The sequence below is a fragment of the Bombyx mori genome, chromosome 19, assembly GCF_030269925.1.
Source record: "Bombyx mori chromosome 19, ASM3026992v2".
Taxonomy (NCBI): Eukaryota; Metazoa; Arthropoda; class Insecta; order Lepidoptera; family Bombycidae; genus Bombyx; species Bombyx mori.
Genome location: NC_085125.1, coordinates 5,662,217 through 5,684,914, shown reverse-complemented (window position 1 = coordinate 5,684,914; position 22,698 = coordinate 5,662,217). Strand labels below are relative to the sequence as shown.

General features: G+C 36.5%; 1 protein-coding gene across 1 annotated transcript in view; it reads left to right on the top strand.

Annotated features, from left to right (window-relative positions):
• LOC101744873 (follistatin-A) overlaps positions 1–21,814 on the top strand; it is a 53,404-nt gene extending 31,590 nt beyond the window's left edge. Inside the window, exons 3-6 of the mRNA XM_038017596.2 lie at positions 3,464–3,673; positions 16,483–16,695; positions 17,781–18,002; positions 18,505–21,814. Of these exons, the coding sequence (XP_037873524.1) occupies positions 3,464–3,673; positions 16,483–16,695; positions 17,781–18,002; positions 18,505–18,578 (719 nt within the window). The 3' untranslated portion in view covers positions 18,579–21,814. The remainder of the gene's footprint in view (positions 1–3,463; positions 3,674–16,482; positions 16,696–17,780; positions 18,003–18,504) is intronic.
• The last annotated feature ends 884 nt before the right edge of the window (positions 21,815–22,698 follow it).

The following is a 22,698-nucleotide window of genomic DNA, read 5'->3' as shown; positions in this document are numbered from 1 at the left end:
GTATTTAGTATAGCTGCTTTTTGTAGTGAAATAAATATGTTATCTTTTAAATCTAGAAGCTTTAAGCTGTTGTGGATGTGGTTTGGGACAACTCCAGTGGTTGAGATTATTATTGGGGCTATGTAAACTTTTTTCTGTTTCCAAATTCTAACTATTTCTTCTTTAAGCTCTGTGTATTTGGTCATTTTTTCTGTAAAAGTTTTTTGAATGTTGTGGGTATTCGGGACTGCAATGTCAATAATGTAGGTGACTTTATTGTTATTATTATTATGGGTTATGGATATATTTTTTTTCTCAGCCAATGCTGGTAAGTGTGAACCTAGCACGGGCTTACGCCAAGTGAGTTGGTTCATTGTGTAGTGTGGTAGGGGTTTGAGTAGTGGATGTAAGGAATCGTCGCACTATGGAACAGGTGTCGATTATTACAGATTTTTGTAAAGCGATGTATGAATATTTATTAAGATCAGGTTCTGAGAGCGATGTGTGTAATGATTTTGGAATGAGTCCGGTTGATGAAATTATTATGGGTATTATTATTATTATTACGTCTATTTCTGTAATTTATTGCATGTAATTATGTTTAATGTATTGATTGATAAAAGGTGGAGCAATGCGGAAAGACCTAGTTAGATAAAACCGCTGTGAACCAGCGTATTGATTGTTATGAACAAACGATTGAAAACATTTTATGCAAGGTACTTTTGTTGGGTAATGAATAGAATGTGTGCTGTTCGAGAATAATTCTATTGTAGTGCAGCTTTTGTTATTGCGCAAAATTAAAATCCGGACAATCTAAATACTTTCATTAAAGTATGAAAGTAGTTTGTTTTGAAAATATTTTTTTCGGTTCAATATAAAATTTTCTGGTACCCGAAAATATTTTAGCGGCTAGGTTATGACAGAACAGAAGATAGTTAACAAAGGCCTAGATCACGCTTACAATATTTTCAAGATAAGCTTCCATATTTGCAAGTTCCGAACAATGACAGTTCAGGACATCAGTCTACCGAGCAATTTCACGCGCACAGTGGAAGATCTTCATTTTGGCTTTACTTTCAAAATATAGTTCTCCATAAGAATAACATTGCGTAATGAAATAAAACTGGCTCTTTTTAAATACTCGTAGTAGAACCTCTTGTGAGTCTCCACGGGTAGGTACCACCACACTTCCTATTTCTGCCGTGAAGCAATAATGCGTTTCGGTCTGAAGGGCGAGGCAGCCGTTGTAGCTAAATTGAGACTTTAGAATTCATATCTCAAGGTGGGTGGCGGTATTTACGTTATAGATGTCTATGGGCTCCGGTAACCACTTAACACCAGGTGCTCTATGAGCTCGTTCACTCATCTATGCAATAAAGAAAATTGCGTCATATGCATTTCACTTAACTTCAAAACAATATTATAAAAAAATCATGAATTTGCAATATAAGTAATGTATTTTTTATAAATGTATAAGCATCAAGGGCTGCTGATAAGAAAAAACAACTCATAAAATAAAATTTTTAGAACGTGATCTTTATAATGTTATATCAGGATATTCGTACAAATGCTATGCAATTCTTCGTTTTAAGAAACAGTTTCAACAAACCCTTTACACTTATATGCACAGTAAAGTAAGCCATAAGTGTCACCAGTTGTCCCAATTTCATTCGATAACAATTACCTTCCTAACTTTACGACTACGTGTGGTATTTAAAAAATATGATACTAATTATTTCTTTACATTCATAAACATTTAATTGTAAAATACATTTGCATCGAGGTTTTAGTGTCCTTAAAAAAATATATATCATTTTTATAATATTTCATACTTAACCACGTGCATTTTCAACAATAGCTTGGCGTCGAGAGCTTTTTACGATAGTCAGTACAGGGTAGGCATACGCATACGTAGGAGACGGAATGCTTTGGCAGCACGACAAGAATTCATCTCCCGATTCAAATATCACTATAATTTTACGTACAAACGAATTGTTTTGGCAATGATTTCTATTTGTTATGTAAGCTCGTATTGTTGCACCGAAGCTTTCACGTTTGTTTACCAGAATAGCTCCTACTGAATAATTTTATCTATATATTAATACGTGAAGCAAAAACTTTGTATCCCTTTTTACGAAAATTGCGCGGACGGAGGAGTATGAAATTTTCCACACTTATAGAGAATATAGAGAAGAAGTGCACAATGCTAATATTTTTTTTAAATAATGTATAAAAGATGCAATAAATCAATAAAGAAAGCATTACACACACTACATACCATGTATTTGAGGCACACACGCATGCATACTATTTATTGTGATTTATTGTCAAACTTTTGTTCTTGGCGTCTGTTGTCAAATTGAGAATAGATTAAATATTGTTTGTCTTTGTTAATATTTTTTATAGTGTAGTCTTGGCGAAATTTGTGATTATAGAAGTATAAAATACAATCATAATAGTGTACAAACTTATAATTCCAATTAATTATAGTCGAATTTTGACTTTTTTTTTTTTTTATGATTGAAGGATTACTGGTGGCCCGGAGGCCTTTCCAGTTTCACCAGGACAGGTGGGCGAGCAAAGGCTCAGCCAGGAGGGGTGGGATTTGCTAACAGCTACCCGAGCGCCTCCGGGAATTTCGACTACTGCGGGACCTCTACTATCAATTAATAGAGCAGGGCATACCTGTGAAAAGCAGATTGACGTGGATTTGTTGACAGTTGACAGTTGCATAACTAATTCATTTAATGCAATTCAGTATCATTTGTTGTAAATAATATAACAAACAGTTAATATGAAATAAGAATAAAACTTATAATATAGGACATATTAGGAAACGCTACCGAAAATGGCAGTGACAGTAATAGTAAATGACTATATTATATTAATGACTTTTTCATTGTCTCCACTGTTATCAAATACCCCGGGTCGACTGTCTCAAAATGATCTGAGTAGATGTAAGCTCTCGTCATTCCTGGTATGGTATGGCAGGAGGTCATCGGAGCCCATAGACATCTGAACATAAACCCACATCCATCTTGAGACCCGTGGTCGAAGTCTCAATTGCTATATATAACGGTTATCGAAACCTTCTGCTGCTTAGAGTACCAAATTAGTAAAATGGTATCTTTTTTTTTCTACCTCTTCTAGTAACCTCAAGGGGTAGTACCTTCTAGTAACCTCCCTCTCTTTGGTTTCGTAATAGTACGCTTACAACATTTAGAACCTAGCTCTGACTTGCAACTTACGAAAAAAAAACACTGATAAAATTTTCAAAGGCTCATTTATTAGGTGCACCTCGAAAAACATCAAGATATGCTTTCTCGTATATTAAAATTAATTGATTCTGATATCTATGCGATTAAGGGGTACCTACGATGATTTAAAATAATTAACTAAAATACTGTATTTTTATAAAATTCAACCTTATAGTTTTGGTTTTGAAAACATATAACAATTTAACACGCTTATATTTTTTTAACAGAATCATGTGCCGGAATGTCTTGCGGCGCCGGACGCCGTTGCGTGGTGAGAGGCGGTCGCGCCAAGTGTGTTTGCGCGGCGTCGTGCCGCAGAGTGAGCGCGGTGTGCGGCAGCGACGGGCAGACTTACCGCTCGCTGTGCAAATTACGCCGACAAGCCTGTCGCAAGCCAGCTAAGCACTTGGTCGTAGATTACCATGGACCTTGTCAAGGTAAAAAAAAAATTTAAGGGATTTTATGACCTGGTAACAAAGACCTTTAAGTCAAGTCTTATTTTAATTTATATTCTTAGTTTTATGAAAAAAGATCATATGGAGTAAAATGAAATGAAGATCATTAATTTGAGACATTAATCAACTGAGATGAAATGAGATGAGATGATATGGGATGAAATATAATCTCAGTAAAATGGTGGTTATTTACTGAGACTTTTTAAGAGGAGTTTTTGGAGAATCCCGAGAAGCTACGTCCAGCGGATTTGTTTCGCTTTCCCATATTTGTGCACTTTCACAGATATTAAACAGTTAATAAACCACCATTATGACACATTTAAACCTGAAGAAACACTAAATAGACAAATTATAACAAATCACTAAACTTCACTACTCGCGTTCCTGCCAGAAAGTCCTCATGGTAAAAATCATACTAATACCATAGGGTAATAAGTACACTTTTTTTGTTTTATAGAATACCTAAGGGTACTACAATATGATTTAAGCAGAAATTAATTTACAAAATTTTATAGAAAGAGATCCTAACAAAATGAAGGAAACTATAATACAGAAATAATACAACTTCCTACTATGATTACCTTTCATTACGATGAAGATATGTATATTTAATAGAAGGAATTATTTTCGATCATGAGTAATGTATTTGTTTTTTTTTTGTCTTAAACTATTAAGATATAAACATATTCAAGTAATGTACAAAACGGAATTAAGAAATTTATATACCTAAGTAAACCTGATAAATTTGCACTGTGAAAACGAATCTATTAGAATAAATTTCAAGCACCGATCTTGAGTCATATTTCAGACAATATTTACAAAACAAATTTACAAGCGCAAAAACCTCCAAACATTTAATAATAAAAGCTATAATTAGACAACAATAAATATGCCTATCATTCAATTACTACCGGCTTTGCACGCAATGAGCATATTAAATATGAGCACACGTTTTCTCGCCTAGCAACACGCAGTCAATGATCCATGAAGTAACCACCAATAAAAACTACACGACCGAACCACCAGGTGCGATGCATAGTGGATACCAATAAATATGACGAGAAATGAGCTCTAAGTATCATTTGTATAGTAAAGTTAAGGCTTTGAGGGTTGGCACCCCACCCTCAATGCCGGAACGCATGGTTACCTCTCGGTAGGGATCTTTAGATACTCCGGAATTATTATTTAGATACTCCTCAAAGGAGTAGGAACTACCTTGTATCTCAAATAGGCAGGATGGAGATGTCAAGGCGTAGGTGCTTACAATACCCTCACAATTATTTTTTGTTATTTGTTTTTTATCACACCATGCTATTCCTACATTGTGGAAGATTTTCGTGAATATAGACTAAGTGCGTAATTCATTTGAAAAAAATGTATTATACCTACCTGTTTGGGGGATTTGAACATAGTCACAACAGTCTCTTCGAGATCACCGTTTGATAGTTCTATTACATGTTTCCGACACGAATTTCGAATAAAATATCAGCTTGAGATCGTTTTAAAAGATTGTAGCTCGTAATTAATAATAATAAATAAATATTTATTAACAGTCACGCCACATTAACTGGTCCCGTGATAAGTTCGTAAAGAACTTGTGTTACAGGTACCAGATAACGGAAATAAATAATAGATTTTTATTATACACATACACATATTTAATATACATCCATAACCCTGGAAAATACATTTATATTTATCATACAAATATCTTCCCTTGGCGGGATTCGAACCCGCGACCCCCTTGTGTAGTGACCATGTCACTTACCACTACACCAGACGGCCGTTAATTAAGCTTTTAGTACGTGTCAATAATAAACTAGTGTAGTGCATGGTAGTATAATAATGGAATCTCCTTTATTGCATGAATAAGTGCATGCAATAATGAAGATACATTCTAGTTTATGCACTTATCTTTATAATAGCTATAAGTATAGTGAATCCTATAGATATTGAGTATGTAGTCGCTTTAATACATGAGTCGTCTATTATCAAATGTGGCAATCTGTGCATTTGGACAAAAAAATGTTATTGATATGTCAATACAGATTGATTTGAATATAATCGTCTCCTTCAAAGAATACGGTTCAAAACCTGCATTAAATAAAGGTTAATAGTTAACCTGTTATTTATCTAAGATGTCGTTCCGAAGAGTTTTGTGACTGCCAATGGAATACAAAGTCAATAATTCGTTTTTCTGATTTACCAATATTGTTCAAAAGTCAGATTGCCGGCTTTGATAATAGACGATTCACATGTTGTAATGAAATCATTCCCACAGACGAAACTAAAGTATTGGGTTAAAGAGAAAATATTTTTCATTAACTAAACCTACCTACATTTTTGGTTTTAAAGTTGGATTTGTGTACGCCGAATGATTGAAATTCGACCATAATGAATATAACCTCAAGATTTAGATTGATTTATGTGTCACATTTTCTCTGTTTTATTATTGACTCATTTTTAATGTAAATATGGACAAGAGTTTTTGAAGTTATACTTCTTTAGGCGCGTTATGAAAAATTGATGAGAGTGAAATTTTACGATGCGCGCGCACCGTGACACAAAATTAACAGAAATGAAGTTGCCCACTAAATCGCTCATTACAATACGACCGACGTAACTTGGCGAGTCTGAGTATAGCCGCAGGTGAACTTTCGCGTATGTACACTCGTAAAAAAAAGTGTTATTAGCATTCATTTTTTAGTAATATAAATGACAAAATTATTATTTAAAATAATTCATACTAAATATTATTAAATTATTAACGTTAAATATTTATTATTAATTATTTAATATTAAAAAAAAAAAGAAATAAATTTAATAAAAATAAAGTATAACTTCTTACGCATGTACATAAGTACACGCACCCTTTTATTATTATTATTGATAACATTAAAATGTGCAAAAACCATTTAAAACGAAACGAATCTTTTGGCATAAATCATAGTGAGCCGTAATTATTTCACTAACGTAAGTGACAGCAGCCCCCAAAATATCCTAAAGAATTTTCGATTTTTTTTAAATGTATACTCAAATGCAAACAATTTGTGGTAGAGAATGTATCTGTAATCATTAAAACCACTATTCGTCTTCGTTGTCGGGTTCAGTACGGCCCGTATATTAAATTCAACTTTGTGTGTATTATTTAAATCAATAATCAATGACTCAACAATGCAAATTAATTGCAATTAAAAAACCTTACACAACATATGCTGTAATATTTGCGAATCAATAAACTCTAAAGTGTTTTCTGTCTGGCTCGCAAGGTTTCTTTGAGTGATATAAACTAATATATGTCTGCGATTATCCCTCATAATAAGATAAATATGTTATACTAGTTTTAATACCGACAGTTCTTTTTTCTGTACAAATTAAAAAGTTATAGTTTAATATTAGTTATAAGTTACGATAGATTAGAATGACAAATGTCGGTCGGCGGTATATTGCGTTTCGACTCAGCAGGCTGGTTCTGACCCAGCAGGGTATCCCGGAACACCGAGTCTGGTTATAGTGTTGACCGCGGGAACCCCTCTACTCTGACCGGGCTCTGATCCCGGGCGTAGATCGGACGTCGGATGTGAGAGTGCAGGGGAGTCATTTTAGTGCGGTAGGGCCCTAAAAAGAACCTTGGGCCCGCAATCGGCTCCAAATATCTGCAGATTGTCAAGTCCCACAAGTCCCCCTCCTCCCCTGGCGCAGTGACCTCGCAGGAGATTCGGGATCCGGCTAGAAAAAAAAAGGATGACACTTGAAAATCTCCAATGATCTGTCACAGATTATAAATTAAAAAAAAAAACATTATTACCATTGACAACAGTTCACCTACTATGAAAAACAAAATGCAAACAATTTCAATAGTGAATTTAAAATAAATCATTAGACTGTTTCGAATGGTGTGATTAGCGAATCGCGTGATCTTCGGAGATCTCAAGTAGTGGCTTCGAACTTCTATTTAAATACTGAATGGTTCTAATTTGCAAAGACATATGTTTCATTTTTGAATAATCTTGCTTATGGAATTTCGCGTAGGTTTGCAACTGTTTAATAACAATATCTTTTTAACTGCCCAAGGACTACTTGTGTCTAATGGAAACGTGTTAACTCACTGACATTTAGATTTTGCTGGTTATTTATCAGCGCAATCGGATGTATGAGGTCGCCTAGTGTTAAGAGGTTGGTTACCAGAATCCATAACTACTGAAATTTGAATCTTGAAGTCCACCACGAGAAGAAGATCGAATCTTTTATGGCTTTGAAAAAACCACTACCTTATCGATATTTGAATACAGAGCTGATTACCGTCTATTTCCTAAAAAAATACCTCTTTTTTTTTCTTTCTAGGTTTTATTTCATACAGAACGAACCAACAGTTTCTTGAGGGCTGTTGCGTTTTGTTGATTTTTATTTTCATCTTCACGATAAGGAAATTCCAGATTTTAGAAAAGCACCAAACATCTTCCCTATTAAAGTTGGTGATTTTTTTATTTCAGTGGCTTCGCGCACCCTGTGTGAAATTAGTTAATTTGTTTTCTTTAGCGAGTGTTTGGATTTTGTCAAGTCGTATATAAATGGACTAAAATGGGAAAAGTACTAAATTTAAGCGATTTTTTAATTTCTGAGCGATTTCTAAGCATAAATGCTTTCAAGTTTGCGCGTTCACTGCGAAGAAGGACCCCTTTGTCATGGCGCCGCAATTCCAAGGAGTATCCCTGCAAGCTTCCGGGAGTATCGGGATACTTGGAGTCGACATTTCGAGCGATGTCCAATTTCGGAGTCATTTGGAAGGCAAAGCCAAGTTGGCGTCCAAAATGCTGGGAGTCCTCAACAGAGCGAAGCGGTACTTTACGCCTGGACAAAGACTTTTGCTCTATAAAGCACAAGTCCGGCCTCGCGTGGAGTACTGCTCCCATCTCTGGGCCGGGGCTCCCAAATACCAGCTTCTTCCATTTGACTCCATACAGAAGAGAGCCGTTCGGATTGTCGATAACCCCATTCTCACGGATCGCTTGGAGCCTCTGGGTCTGCGGAGGGACTTCGGGTCCCTCTGTATTTTGTACCGCATGTTCCATGGGGAGTGCTCTGAGGAATTGTTCGAGATGATACCAACGTCTCGTTTTTACCATCGCACCGCCCGCCACCGGAGTAGAGTTCATCCATACTACCTGGAGCCACTGCGGTCATCCACAGTGCGTTTCCAGAGGTCTTTTTTGCCACGTACCATCCGGCTATGGAATGAGCTCCCCTCCACGGTGTTTCCCGAACGCTATGACCTTCTTCAAACGAGGCTTGTGGAGAGTATTAAGCAGTAGGCAGCGGCTTGGCTCTGCTCCTGGCATTGCTGAAGTCCATGGGCGACGGTAACCACTTACCATCAGGTGGGCCGTACGCTCGTCTGCCTACAAAGGCAATAAAAAAAAAAAAAAAAAAAAGTATTTCGAAACTTTTTTTTTGTTCCGTGTTATTTATTATTTCAATTATTTGATCCAAATTTTAAATAATTATAATATTTGTGTTCGTACCCATCGATTTTAATGATCTGAAGGTAGATCGATAATTTCTACATTCAAGGCTTAAATAATCTATCTGATCATTGACTTAATTTTCTTTACGCGAACAGAAATTAATAATTCTTAACTTTATTCTACCATTATAAATAAAACGCACTCTACGTTCGAGTACGACTCAGTAAATCAAATTGTTTCAAGAAGGGCTACATCTCTATGTGGATCGCGTCTCAATTCTCTCAAGATCCACGATACGTCTCTGGATATTTCTCGTCCGAGGTGCGTGAATTCAATGAATACTCGATATTGTGCAACTATTTATTATCGAATCCACATCCGACCTTTAAAAATTTTGCAGTTTCATTAAGATTATTTTAAAGCTACAGTGTATAGTGAGGTTAAAGTACAAGTGAATATGACAAACCCGATCCTGTAGACCGAATGGTAAACAGTCGACGTCGCCCTAAACAAGTCATTACGGATCCTCCCGATCCATTAACGGTGCTTTTAGGTACCACAAGCACCGGTCACCGTCATCGTCGAACACGTCGCTTGCGACGAAGGGCCCGACGTGTGAATTAACCCATAGACACAGCCCACTGAGTTTCTCGCCAGATCTTCTCAGTGGGTCGCGTTTCCGATCCGGTGGTAGATTCTGCGAAGCACTGCTCTTGCTAGGGCCAGTGTTAGCAACACTCCCGGTTAGAACCCCGTGAGCTCACCTACACGTCAAGGAGAAACTGAAATAGCCTCTTAAGGCTATCAGCACAGGCAGGAAAAAAAAAATTGAATATTACTGCTCGCACACAGTGTTCTCATGATCAGTGCTAGGAATGACCATGGAAATAACAAAAAAATTTGAAGACAGCTAGTGAATGGCTTTTCAATAAAATATGTAAGCTTGCCTGTGAGGAGGGCTCCATCGAAATCGGAATCATCCGCATTCAAATTTCAGATTAACCTGAAAAAACGTGCAGATGAACCTACAAAACAAATAAAAAACATATCCCTATTTAAAGTAAATTGCATTGGAAATAACCACGCGAACTTAAATAGCCTTTTTTTCAAAAACACATAGATTCGATCTTTTTTTTTGCAAACGAGAACCCATAGTTTCACAAGCTTCGCTGTATGTAATTCTTTTTATTCACACTAATCCTCGAGGGTAAATAATTGCAAAACAAGTAAATTGTAGTTAAGATATAGGCGTAATTCTACGCTTCATACAATTCTCGTAAATATCGAAAGTAGTAATTAGATAAGAACCCAAAAGCAATTTAAGCTTGTTGTCCTATTTGTGGCAACCGCAGTTTATAAGCAATAAATTTAGTTTATTTACAGCGAAATATTTTCAAATAGACTCGCTACGTTTCATTGCTTACTAGGTGAGTCCTGCGGTTCGACTCGTGCTAATATACAGTATGGGAGTGTGGGAATGAAAATATTCGTCTTCTTAAAGCGTATTTTTGCTTGTACTATTCAGAATCTATTGGTATTATATCCCAAGCGGTTTTAATTGCATGTAAGCAGCTTACCGGTAGCTTGCAATGAAGTATTGATGTATAGAATCCAGTAGTCCATAGAATCCAGAAGTGGATTATAGAATCCACTTATCATGACCGCCGCCAACTACACCTCAGACGCGGCTCACTTATCATTAACCACCGTCAACCCTTTAGACACGTCCTCTCAAATCCTTCTGATCTACTCTCAAAGCTACTGGTAGCATTAACAAAAGTACAGCTCACACTAATCGTTGAACTCGCCGATGTAGTTCCTATAACATCAGCCCGTTGATTTGCTCGATCTTCTCAGCCGGTTGCGATTCCGAGCCAGTGATAGATGTACTCACGAATCATCAGCTCTTGTGCTATTAGGCCTCCTCAGAGGGCGTTCAGGCAGTGTTAGCAAATTTTACCCTTCTGGCTAAGCTCTCCAGTTCAGCCATCCGTCCTGGCTAAGCGAAAAGGTCTCTGGACTAACCACGATCATTCCCTCTTGTCCTTACCCTTATCCCGTAATGAGAGATCGGGATAGCATATCCTCTTTTCCATTCAATTCTATTGTACGTCATCTCTGTACTCACACCCTTCTCTCGCAAACTCTTTAACACAGACCAACAAAGTATTTTTCAGACGCCCTCACCTCGCATTCCCATATACCGTGACCGATCCATACCAAAAACAATCTGATCTATGAAAAGTCGGTAGTCAAAACAAATCAACCAAAGTAAAGTATTGTTTTATTTGCCATCGTTGGTAGTTGAGCAAACGGCCCACCTGATGTTGAGTGGTTACCGTTGCTTATGGACATCAACAACGCCAGGGCCACAGCCAAGTCGCTGCTTACCACAAAACGGTGATAAAGCAATCTGGAATCATCGAATTTCTGAATACAGATTTGTTTTTTTCAGAATAGTGATAAAGCAATCCGGAATCATCGAATTTCTGAATACAGATTTGTTTTTTTTAAACTCGAATCGGCTCACAAGCCCAGCCACCAGTAATTATTTCACATTGAAAGAATAATAATACCGTGTAATAGAAAACAAACGGGTAAATTTATAAAATTGCGTAGTCACTTACTTCTTACGAGTTTATCGCCACCGGCCTATTTCTGCAGCGAAGCAGTCATGCGGTCCGAATTGCGCTTCAAAAGTTCTGGCTTCGACATGATATTATCTCAGTTTTTACGGCGGAACTCACATTATGATTTCCATGGACTCCAGTAACCGCTTACTCTAACTTGACATCTAGACCAGTTGGACTCATCGATCATGATGTTTAATTAATTAATCGGTCCGACTTTTTTGTCATCACAGGAACCTGCCGAAAAGCGGTTACGGAATGCCGCTGCCCGCGTGACTATAAAAACATATGTGTGGCATGACACACGGGATAAAATTGCGATAAAAATCATCTTTGCTTTTATTTGTTCTATTTAAAACTAAACTTCGCTTACCTAATGAACATATATCGCCTTTAAAGACACGTTTCACACTTGAATTCAACGTAAGAAGAAATCACCGACAAAAACTCATTCTGAACGTGACAGCCGATACGATAGATACAATTTTTAAATAAATAATTCGCCTTTTCGCATTAAAAGTGTACAATTTCAAACAATTTCAAATATATTCGAAATAGAGTTAATATGCGTAAACAATTGGTATCATCAGTATTTTTCTCATAAATACTGTCAAAAGAGCGTAGCTTAGTTTTAGTTTTTTTTTTTGTTTACCTATGTTTTGACTGCTATTAACAACATTAACACATAATTTTATCTTACTTTAAAAGAAATAATTATTACATGTTAAAAAAATATTACATGTTAAACCTTTAAAACACTCTCCTGTAAAATTAGTAAGTTTTGAAATTATACAGTTTTAATGCGAGAAGACGAATTGTGCAGCAATGACTTATAAATAGCTGGTGTAAACTAAACACTAAATGAGCCGCGGCCTTCGTGGTAAACAATTAATAATACTTGCTTTCGTTAACATATTCAATAATAATCGTTATACATACATTAACTTGCAAAACAGTCTGGCATTTAGTTATCCGCAATCTAGTTTACCTTACGTTATTTTGGTTTTCATCATTTGTTCTTAATATGGACAGATACGTAAATAACTTTCAAGTAAAAACAAAATGTGGTATTACTAATAACTAGCTTTTACACGTAGCTTCATTCGTATTGATGCATAAATACTGTCTTTTTTTTTATTGCCTTTGTAGGCAGACGAGCATACGGCCTACCTGATGGTGAGTGGTTACCGTCGCCTATGGACTTCAGCAATGCCAGGGGCAGAGCCAAGCCGCTGCCTACAAAATCTTGTCTCTTGGAAATATTTTTTCTGAATGAAATGCACCCTTTATTATGTAATTAAACCGACTGTAGTGAGATTAAATGAATATGATGAAACTTTATCTCGGTTGCACTTGTGAAATGCCCGACATCGTATGGCTAGATAAGTATCGGGGTATTGTTAAAATCGTTCTCGAAGATGATGTGGAGTGGTAGTACTGGGAAATCCTCACGCGATAACACTATCTCTCTATCTGTTTAATCCTAACGGGGCGCGCAATGTAACACGATTAACAATCATCTGAGGCACGGAATCTACAGCCTTCAGAATACTTAAGAGGTGTGGGCATCTGCCAGATGCTTTGCATTGCTGATTCTCGAAATGTTAATTAAAGTAACAAATTATTTTATACAGCTTATTGTTTAGCTTGGTATATATTGTTTTCGTGTGGTTTGCTTATTTTACACAAACGAATTAATAAGTATACCTAGCAATTAGGTGTCTTAAGTCTTTTAAACTATACAATTGCACACAAAGTTTAATCTAAAAAACAAATAAATTTTGAAACAAACAAATGTATAATATTCGAAATCTTTGTAGTATTTTTTTTGTATTAAATAAATCTACAGATTTAACTGTATTTCTGCGTTATGTAGAAGAAATAGTAGAATTATAAGAAATGTAGTAGAATTACAAATTTAAAATGAAGGTCACAATTTTCTCCGTTCAAAAATCAAAAATTTTATGGACAAGGAGAGATCTGTATTCTCAGTACAATTGTTGGCCAGTGCGACAACTGACAAGTCAGGAGAGGGCAATTACGGAACCGGCCCTCTCGACGCTCCCTCTACCGTTACACTGCATTCGCTCAATTGGAAATACATTTTATTATTCCATAATGTTGTATTTCGATTTTAAAGTCGTTAATATAACGTGACAAAAATGTTAGTCGACATTTTACATTATCTCTTTTCTATGTGTGTATACTGTGATAGCATACGTAGAAAAGGAATTCCAAACACAAATCATTCGAAGAAACGCAAGTATATTATCACTCCTGTGTGCTTAGTGCGAGTTTTGTAACGCTATCGATAGCGTAAAAGTAACTCATATTTGTATGCAGTTGGAACAGCGCCCCTAGCGGCAAACGTTCCAACTCCATACAAATACGAGTTAACTTTTACGCTATCGAGAACGTTAAAAAACTCGCACTAAACACACAGATAGTTGATAAGTGCAACAAAGTGACAATGCCATCCACAGTTCGAGAAGTCTGCGAGCCGCCATAACCGCGATCGGCCCTTTCGACCCAGACGTCCTCATTCCATATAATGAATAATATTTCGCGATAACACAGACGTAAAGTAAACTGGAAACTTCGTCGCAACAACTCATCGAGTTTTACGACCGAATAGACCGTAAACCGCAGCGCGAAATTCCCGCAGTAAAGCACTCGGTGTTGCCATCTAAATATATTCTTTAACACCATCCGCTATTTTAAGACGTTCACATTATGTATTTGTGTTACGCGAATTTATATTTAGTGTCACTAGAATGCTTTAATTAACAAACCGGAGTTTGGTATTATTAAGATGGACGCGAACACGCTATAAACTCTAATGTAAGCTTAAATAGCAGTCATCCCACGCGACAACGGAGTGATACGACGATTTGCATTAAATTCTAATTGCAACACACACAGACGACGAAGCAATGATACTCTTATGTAAACTATTGCCTTGTCTATACTAATATTATAAAGAGGAAAGATTTGTTTGTTTTTTGTATTGAATAGGCTCCGAAACTACTGAACCGATTTGAAAAATTCTTTCACTGTTTGGAAGCTACACTATTCCCGAGTGACATTGGTTATAATCTTTTTTGAAAAAAATTAGGGATCCTTACTAAAACTCAAATAATGTAACCCAAGGTGTAACAAAATTTCCTAAAATATTCTTTACATCGCGTGCCCTGCGAAAACTATTGATGATAGAATAAAATAATGTACTACGACTTTGTAGAACACATTATTATTTACAAAAAGTGTCGCGACAGCATAATAATATATCTTACTATTATAGTTATGCCGCAATAAGTGTTCTTTTATTTAAAAAAATAAAATAACGTCAAATATCGTTAAAGACCCGAGCGGAGCCGGAGCGGTCCGCTTGTCTTAAATACATTCGGATACTGTTTTGAACAAAACGTTGTTTGGTGCCTAACCTTTAAAAATGGAATTATTGCGTTAAATTAACGGCCGTCTGGTGTAGTGGTAAGTGACATGGTCACTACACAAGGGGGTCGCGGGTTCAAATCCCGCCAAGGGAAAATATTTGTATAATAAATATAAATATATGTCTTTTCCAGGGTTATGGATGTATATTAAATATATGTATGTGTATAATAAAAATCTTACATTTATTTCCGTTATCTGGTAACCTGTAACACAAGCTCTGTACGAACTTAGCACGGGACCAGCTAACGTGGCGTGATTGTTAGGAAATATTTATTTATTTATTTATTTCAATAGGCATATTTAGTTAGCACACTTTGTGATTTTGATTGCTTGATTTAATTCATTCTCGTGTTCGAGTTCCGAACATGATAGATCCAAGTAATGGTTGGTAAGTTATAAAGCGGACACTCAATCGCTGTCTAGACTCTAGACCGGACTCAGGTCAGCGCTGGGCCATAAACCGCTATATGATACAATCGACCGAGAAAAGCTTTTGGATATTTACAGAGCTAGTTATATGTTAAGATAAACACCGTGGTTGTTTTGTTCCATTAGGCTCTGTGTTTCCGTTTTTACGACAAGACGTGTGAATGTCAAAGAAACACATCGGGTTTTTTTTTGTCAAGCTTCATATGTTCCACACTAGTCCATTTGCAAAATCTTTTTTTTGTACACAATATGGTCTTTAACTGTGAAGTTGTCGTTTTACAATATTAGTAAATTTGAAACTTAATTTATGTAGGTATTGCAGACAATAAATTCTAGATTGAAAAATGAATTTCATTTTAAAAATATAGAATTCTAATTTCAAATTATGTCATTTATTTGTTTATTGATTACGTACTGTTTTCTTTTTATAAAATTTGTAATCTTTTTCATCAATGTGGACAAAATAAAAATACGAGTAAGGATTTCCAGTTCGGCTGCGGAAGCAATGCCGCACAAACGGCTCACAACATTAATGACGTATACAAAGTGCAATACAAACGAAAGCACGACTCATTATTAGTTTGAAAGCTTCCGACAACGAAATTTTTATCTAAAAAATTAACCCCATAGTCGCGTGAAAACTAAAGTCAACAATGGCGATAGTGGAAACCGGCGATAAATACCCAATCTACAGCTGACGTAGCAGCAGCTTTTAACGTTAGCATCCAAACCGAAATTGGTTCATTGGCGATACATATTCGAATCCTAAAACCGTGTTTAAATTTTTTATTATACCAAAACATATTTTCAGACTCGTGCGATGGCGTTCGTTGCGGTGGAGGCAAGCGGTGCATTCAAGACGCAGAGTTTGGTGTTCATTGCGTACGATGTAGTACGTGCAATGTTGCGGGTTCGCTCGTTTGTGCGGTCGACGGCAAAACTTATGCGGGCACGTGCGCGCTTAGACGCGCCGCTTGTGAGCGTGGTCGCGCCTTGCCGCTGGCTTACAAAGGACGTTGCATAGGTTTGTAAATAATAATTCTAAATTTTTTTAATTATGGTATATCACAACATTACGCTAATTGTATATACGTATGTCTGTTTTAGACGACTTAATTTTTTTTTATAACATTAAATCATCATCAACGAAAACACAGCTATAAAAAAATATCGAGATCTGTTTACAACTAGGAATGTAAACTCATTACATACATAAATACCTAAATCGCGAAAGATTTGTTAAGATAAGACGCACTCTTTCTTATACTGATCTATAAAAAGATTTCCATGTCATTTTAGAAATAGATTTATTATTTTAATTTCATTGCCATTTACAAACAAAAAACATGATTTTAGAGTATTGACTTTTTACATTTAATATTGCATAAGAAATGTGACGTCCGTACTTGAAGTTGTGTTTTGTTGAGTTTGTGTTTTTTTTTTCCTACATATTCGCTGATTTAAGGTACGCGGCCTTGGCCTGCGCCGGATGCACCGCAAGCAACGGATTTTATTTTGCTTTGTATTTTTTGCTCATAAATGCCGGTGCATTCGGTGCGGGCGACGCGGACAGTGGCCGCAGCACTATGAGAAAACATACAAAGCAAAATAAAATCCGTTGCGTGTCGTGCGTGCGGTGCGTCCCATTCCCGATCCTGCGGACAGAATGGAAAGCAGTCGACGTCGCCCAAAACACGTCATTTCGGATCCTCCCGATCCACTAACGGTGTTTTTAGGTACCTCAAGTACCGGTCATCGTCCTCGTCGAACCCGTCGCATGCGACGAAGGGCTCGACGAGTAAATTAACCCACAGACACAGCCCACTGAGTTTCTCGCCAGATCTTCTCTGTGGGTCGCGTTTCCGATCCGGTGGTAGATTCTGCGAAGCACGGCTCTTGCTAGGGTTCGTGTTAGCAACGTCGTCAGGTTTGAGCCCCGTGAGCTCACCTACTAGTTAAGGTAACGCTGAAATAGCCTCTCAAGGCTATCGGCTTAGGCAGGAAAAAAAAGGTACGTCCGGCGCGGGCCTATGGACGCATGCCTTAAGGGGTTATCCCAGCTACGCCTGGACGGGAGTTTGTCTGATTGCATAGTTTGGTATGACGCAGCGAACGCGACGTGTTCGAGTGTGTCTTGTTCGAGGGGGCAGCGCTGCGTGTCGGGCGGCGCGAGCGGCGTGCGCTGCGTGTCGTGCGGCACGTGCGCCGGCGGCCGTCGCAAGCCGCTGTGCGGGTCCGACCGCCGCACCTACCCGTCCTGGTGCCGGCTGCAGCGGGCCACTTGCCGCGCTGGCCGGGTCGTGGACCCGCTGCATCGGGGACCTTGCAAAGGTGACTTTACCTACCAAAAAATTCATAACTCCATGTAGTTACCAGTTTTTTTACTCTCTCGATAGCGTAAAAGTGAACTCAAATTTGTTTGGAGTTGGAACAGCGCCACTGGCAACCAACTTAGCAAAACTCGCACCCACATACGCGTGTCAATGTATAACTTTTTCATCCCAACCAATGATGATGATAACACAAGATGAATAACATACACTCTCAAAAAATTCTAATAAAACCATTTTATCCGGTTAATCTTATCGTTTATCATATTCATTCCATTGTTTGAGACGATTCAAATACTTTACAGTTTTCGTGATCACACACAAATGACTGACTCGAATTAAATGAAATAATTAACCGTAAAAATAGTGTCGCGAAAACCAACAAAAAGCTAAGATACTAAAATTAAACAATTCATAATGATCGGTGTATTGATACTTTACTCAACAGTTTCCGGAAGATGTAACTGATATACTTCTATTAATTTTCATTAATTTTCTTTCAGAAGCCGTAAACGTAACGGACAATATGATGACTAATGCGAGAGGTTTAAGCGCACTGGACATGCACGTCCTATAGTCATAGACTCTTCTAGTTTTAGCGTACCAAGCTTCGTAGTCTATTCAATTTGCAAGTGAAACTGTATTCGGCACCTAAGCTCTATTGTAACATTAACTAACATCGTAAAATTGAACAATATTGATTATCTTTGTTTACAACGACATAGTAATATGCTTAGAGTCTAAGAACTAAGCGGCGGTATAGAGATACACAAGGAGAGTTTTTTTGAATCAGTGCAGCGAGATTATGCATACAGTCAAAACCGTTTACTGCGACATCGTTTAATACAACATGCCGGTTATAATAACCAAGAACAAAGGTCCCGGCTGAATGCCATATGACCGCCTTATTAAAAATATTGCTTTCTACGACATTGGTAATAACGACATACCTCATAAAACGACCACATTTAACTAATATTTCGGAGAATTAGATCTGTTAGAACGACCGGCTAAGCTGTATTGTAAACAATTTGAATAGGTATCCACATTTGTCTTCAATGGCTTTTAAAATCACGAAAGAAAACAATAGGATTTAGTTTAGTGTAGGGTCTTTTCTAATTCTTAGAAACAAAACACGTGCATGCGGTAGTCAAAGTCCGCTTCTTCATATTTCTTCAGTTAGTTTGTTACTTATCTATACACAAGACGCACCAAAACTTTGTGGAGTTATTCATGAAACTTTAAAAATGTCACAAAAAAAAAGAAAACAAATTAATATTGAAGAAAAATCGCGTATTATGTAAATATATTTTTCCAATAATACCCTATCGATTTGTTTGTACTTGCACGATACACATTAAACATCACCGGTTGTTACGACTATCGGTTTTTACGACTGAATATGAGCAATCCCTTCGATGTCGTTATAACAGATTTTGACTGTATTATGTTTCAAACAAATAATACCTCAGTTATTCAGACGATGATAAAAATTTCTCGTCAATGGGACGTTCAAAAGCCAAGCTGTCTTTTCAGTTGTAAAACTCTTTTACGCGGAAACTTTCGTTTACATTAGGTACGTAAAAATGTTGTTTTATTCTCGCTGTTATGTTTAATGTTTATTATATTGTACTTATTCGAAGAACTCTTCTAGTGTAAATAAGTCTTTATGCCGGAATTAAAACCTATTCGTCAAAAAGTACGTTGAATACATTAGTGTTTCATAGCGCCAGGTAGTCAGTCATCAAAGTGCCAGGTTATGTTGAATTTCCATAACAATGTAGTCAGTGTAGATTTTAGAAAAATCTGTCGAACCTGATGCACCTTTTCGATTTTTTATAGATAAATAATAATTATTATTATATTAGTTTTAATAACACTTACATTATTAAAATTTTGAGCACCAAATCGTACTTAATATTTAGTCAAAATATTAATTTTAGGTATGTACTGGTAGTTAGCACAATGTTTGGATATTAAATATTTCTAACTTAATGATTACACTGTTATTTCCATATTGTTGAAAGTCGCTGTACAAACGAAGCTCTTAATGATGAAATGATTGACACATTCATCGGACTGACATAAAATGTTCTTTTAAAATTTTTAACTTTTAGTTATTTAAGACTTACTTCACGAAATGCGGTTAAAGCTTATGCAATATTTATTAATAAGTTATGTGTATGATTTTAAGTGCAATAATTTTATAAAAAAAAAAGTGTGGAAATTATGACATATAACATGTTCTTGTTTTGTTTTTAGATTTTTTTTTATTATTAATTTTTTCCGTTTAAACTGGAACGCGTATTGCTTGTTTCGATTCGGTTTTGAACACGTTCAGAATGTTATAAAAATACGTTTTCAGTATTATGTCGAGATAAGATTTTAGGACTTTAATTTTCGAAACTTTTTTACATTGAAAATGAAGTGGTTTTTTTTTTGTAGGCTGTAAGTATAATAATAATTTATTGTTTATTTTTTAAATAATATTCAAAATGTCTCCAATTTTCATGGATGTGTGTATGTGTGTTAAACCGAGGAATTAATTTGTGAAAATGTATGCATTGGCGTTTTTTTTTTTTTCGTATGCTTAAAAGTGTAGAAGGCGAACGTCAAATGGAAAGATAGACTGCGTAAGAACGTGATGCCAAATTTAAGATTAGGAACAAAAACTTTTTTTTTTTGTTGAAGCATAATTTTCAAACCATGACATTTCGATTTATTTGGATAGGAGTCTTCTTTGGCTTCGAAATTTTATTTTTGTATATTTTTTTAGATAGGTAGCATATTTTAATATGTTACGACGGTCCATAGAGCAGTAAGCCACAAAACTAAATTAACAAATACGATCTTAATTGTGTACTTAAAACTTTCATCAACAGTGATAAATTTGTACATAGAAAAACGGTTCAATTTTAAAATCATTTCCATCAGTTGAAGCCCCATCGAACTTTTCAACTGTATCGAACAGCTTAAGAAAGATATTTGAGATATCATTGAAGCATATAACAGAACTAATCATTGTGAAAACATGTTAAAAGACATTACCTAAATCGAACGAAGCGACTTTAATTATTTTCACAAAAAAAATTGTTTAAACAACACTATTTAATAATTTCTCAATTTAATGTTAACGAAACACTCTAAAATCTAAAAATAGATATGAATGGTCCCAATGAAAAAAAGTAACAAAACAATATTCAAAGGGTTTTTTTTTAATATTCAAAACTATTTAATAATTAATATCGAATTTGGTACAACTAACCATTTGGTGTTCTACGGTTATTTAGGTATGCACGGTCTCATAATCAGCACGATTACTACTTCAACGCCTCATTAAATTAAAATTAGATTAAACATCGTCAGAATAGAAAATTAAAATGGAAATACATGTTAAAAATTTTAATGTCATTTATAAATTCTAAATTTACTAAAAAAATTCAAGTAAAATTTAATATTTTATTTTATTGTTCGTTTTTCATTCAAGATGTACAGTCGAATAACTCAAATATTATTTCGGAAGTTGGATTTCGTAATTGATAGCTGGTTTCTCTTAAGTATTTTCTCAGCTTCAGAATCAGGAGCTGTGTAAGGCATAGATTGTATAATAATTCTATAATATTGTAATAAATTGTTTAAAACCCGTTAACATAAGACTTAAAACTGTTTAATCTAAAATTGATATTGGAATAGTAAAATTCATTTATTCCTTTTTAATGTCTGGCTTTTTGACTAATAAATGTTGTAGACTTCTAGTAATCTAGATAACTTATAATATATTGCCCTGTTTCTTCATAAATATTTTACATTGAACTTGTACTTTTATTTCAGTCCTTCGAAAATCCTTTTTGTTTTGTATTGTGAATTTAATATAACAAACCAAATACCCAATCCTGGCCTGGCCCTCCCGACACCATTGCTAGTATCTCGTCACCAATTAAGCGCGGTAACTCCATTCCATCAAAATATTTGGCCAGCCCATACCGTGAGCTTCGAAGTCAAAGTACCTAGGCGTCATCCTCGACAGAGGGATGACATTCGGTCCCCAGATTAAATCAGTACTCTACAGAGCCGCGTTCCTTCTCGGTCGACTCTACCATGGGATAGAGAGGGCTGCAAGCGAAGTAAATTGTCCCTTCGTAACAAGGTGACACTCTACAAAACTTGTATACGTTCTGTCACGGCATGACCTACGCAAGTGTAGTATTCGCTCACGCGGCCCGTACTCACATTAACTCTGTACACACATCGCTGGCGGCCTCGCTCGGCCTGCACGCGCCTAGTCTCCTCTTGACTAGTTTAGTTTCTTCATTGGGCAATGATACTCGTGTGTTTGGAGTGAACATTTTTTTTCCTACCTAAGCTGATAGCCTTGAGAGGCTATTTCAGGGAAACCTTAACTAGTAGGTGAGCTCACGGGGCTCAAACCTGACGACGTTGCTAACACGAACCCTAGCAAGAGCCGTGCTTCGCAGAATCTACCACCGGATCGGAAACGCGACCCACTGAGAAGATCCGGCGAGAAACTCAGTGGGCTTTGTCTGTGGGTTAATTTACTCGTCGAGGCCTTCGTCGCAAGCGACGGGTTCGACGAGAACGATGACCGGTAAGGAGTGAACATGATGGAATTAGTTATTAAATATTATGACCGCGGTGCCGCGAGCGGCCTTGTGTCGCCGCTGGCAGCCGCGGGCAGT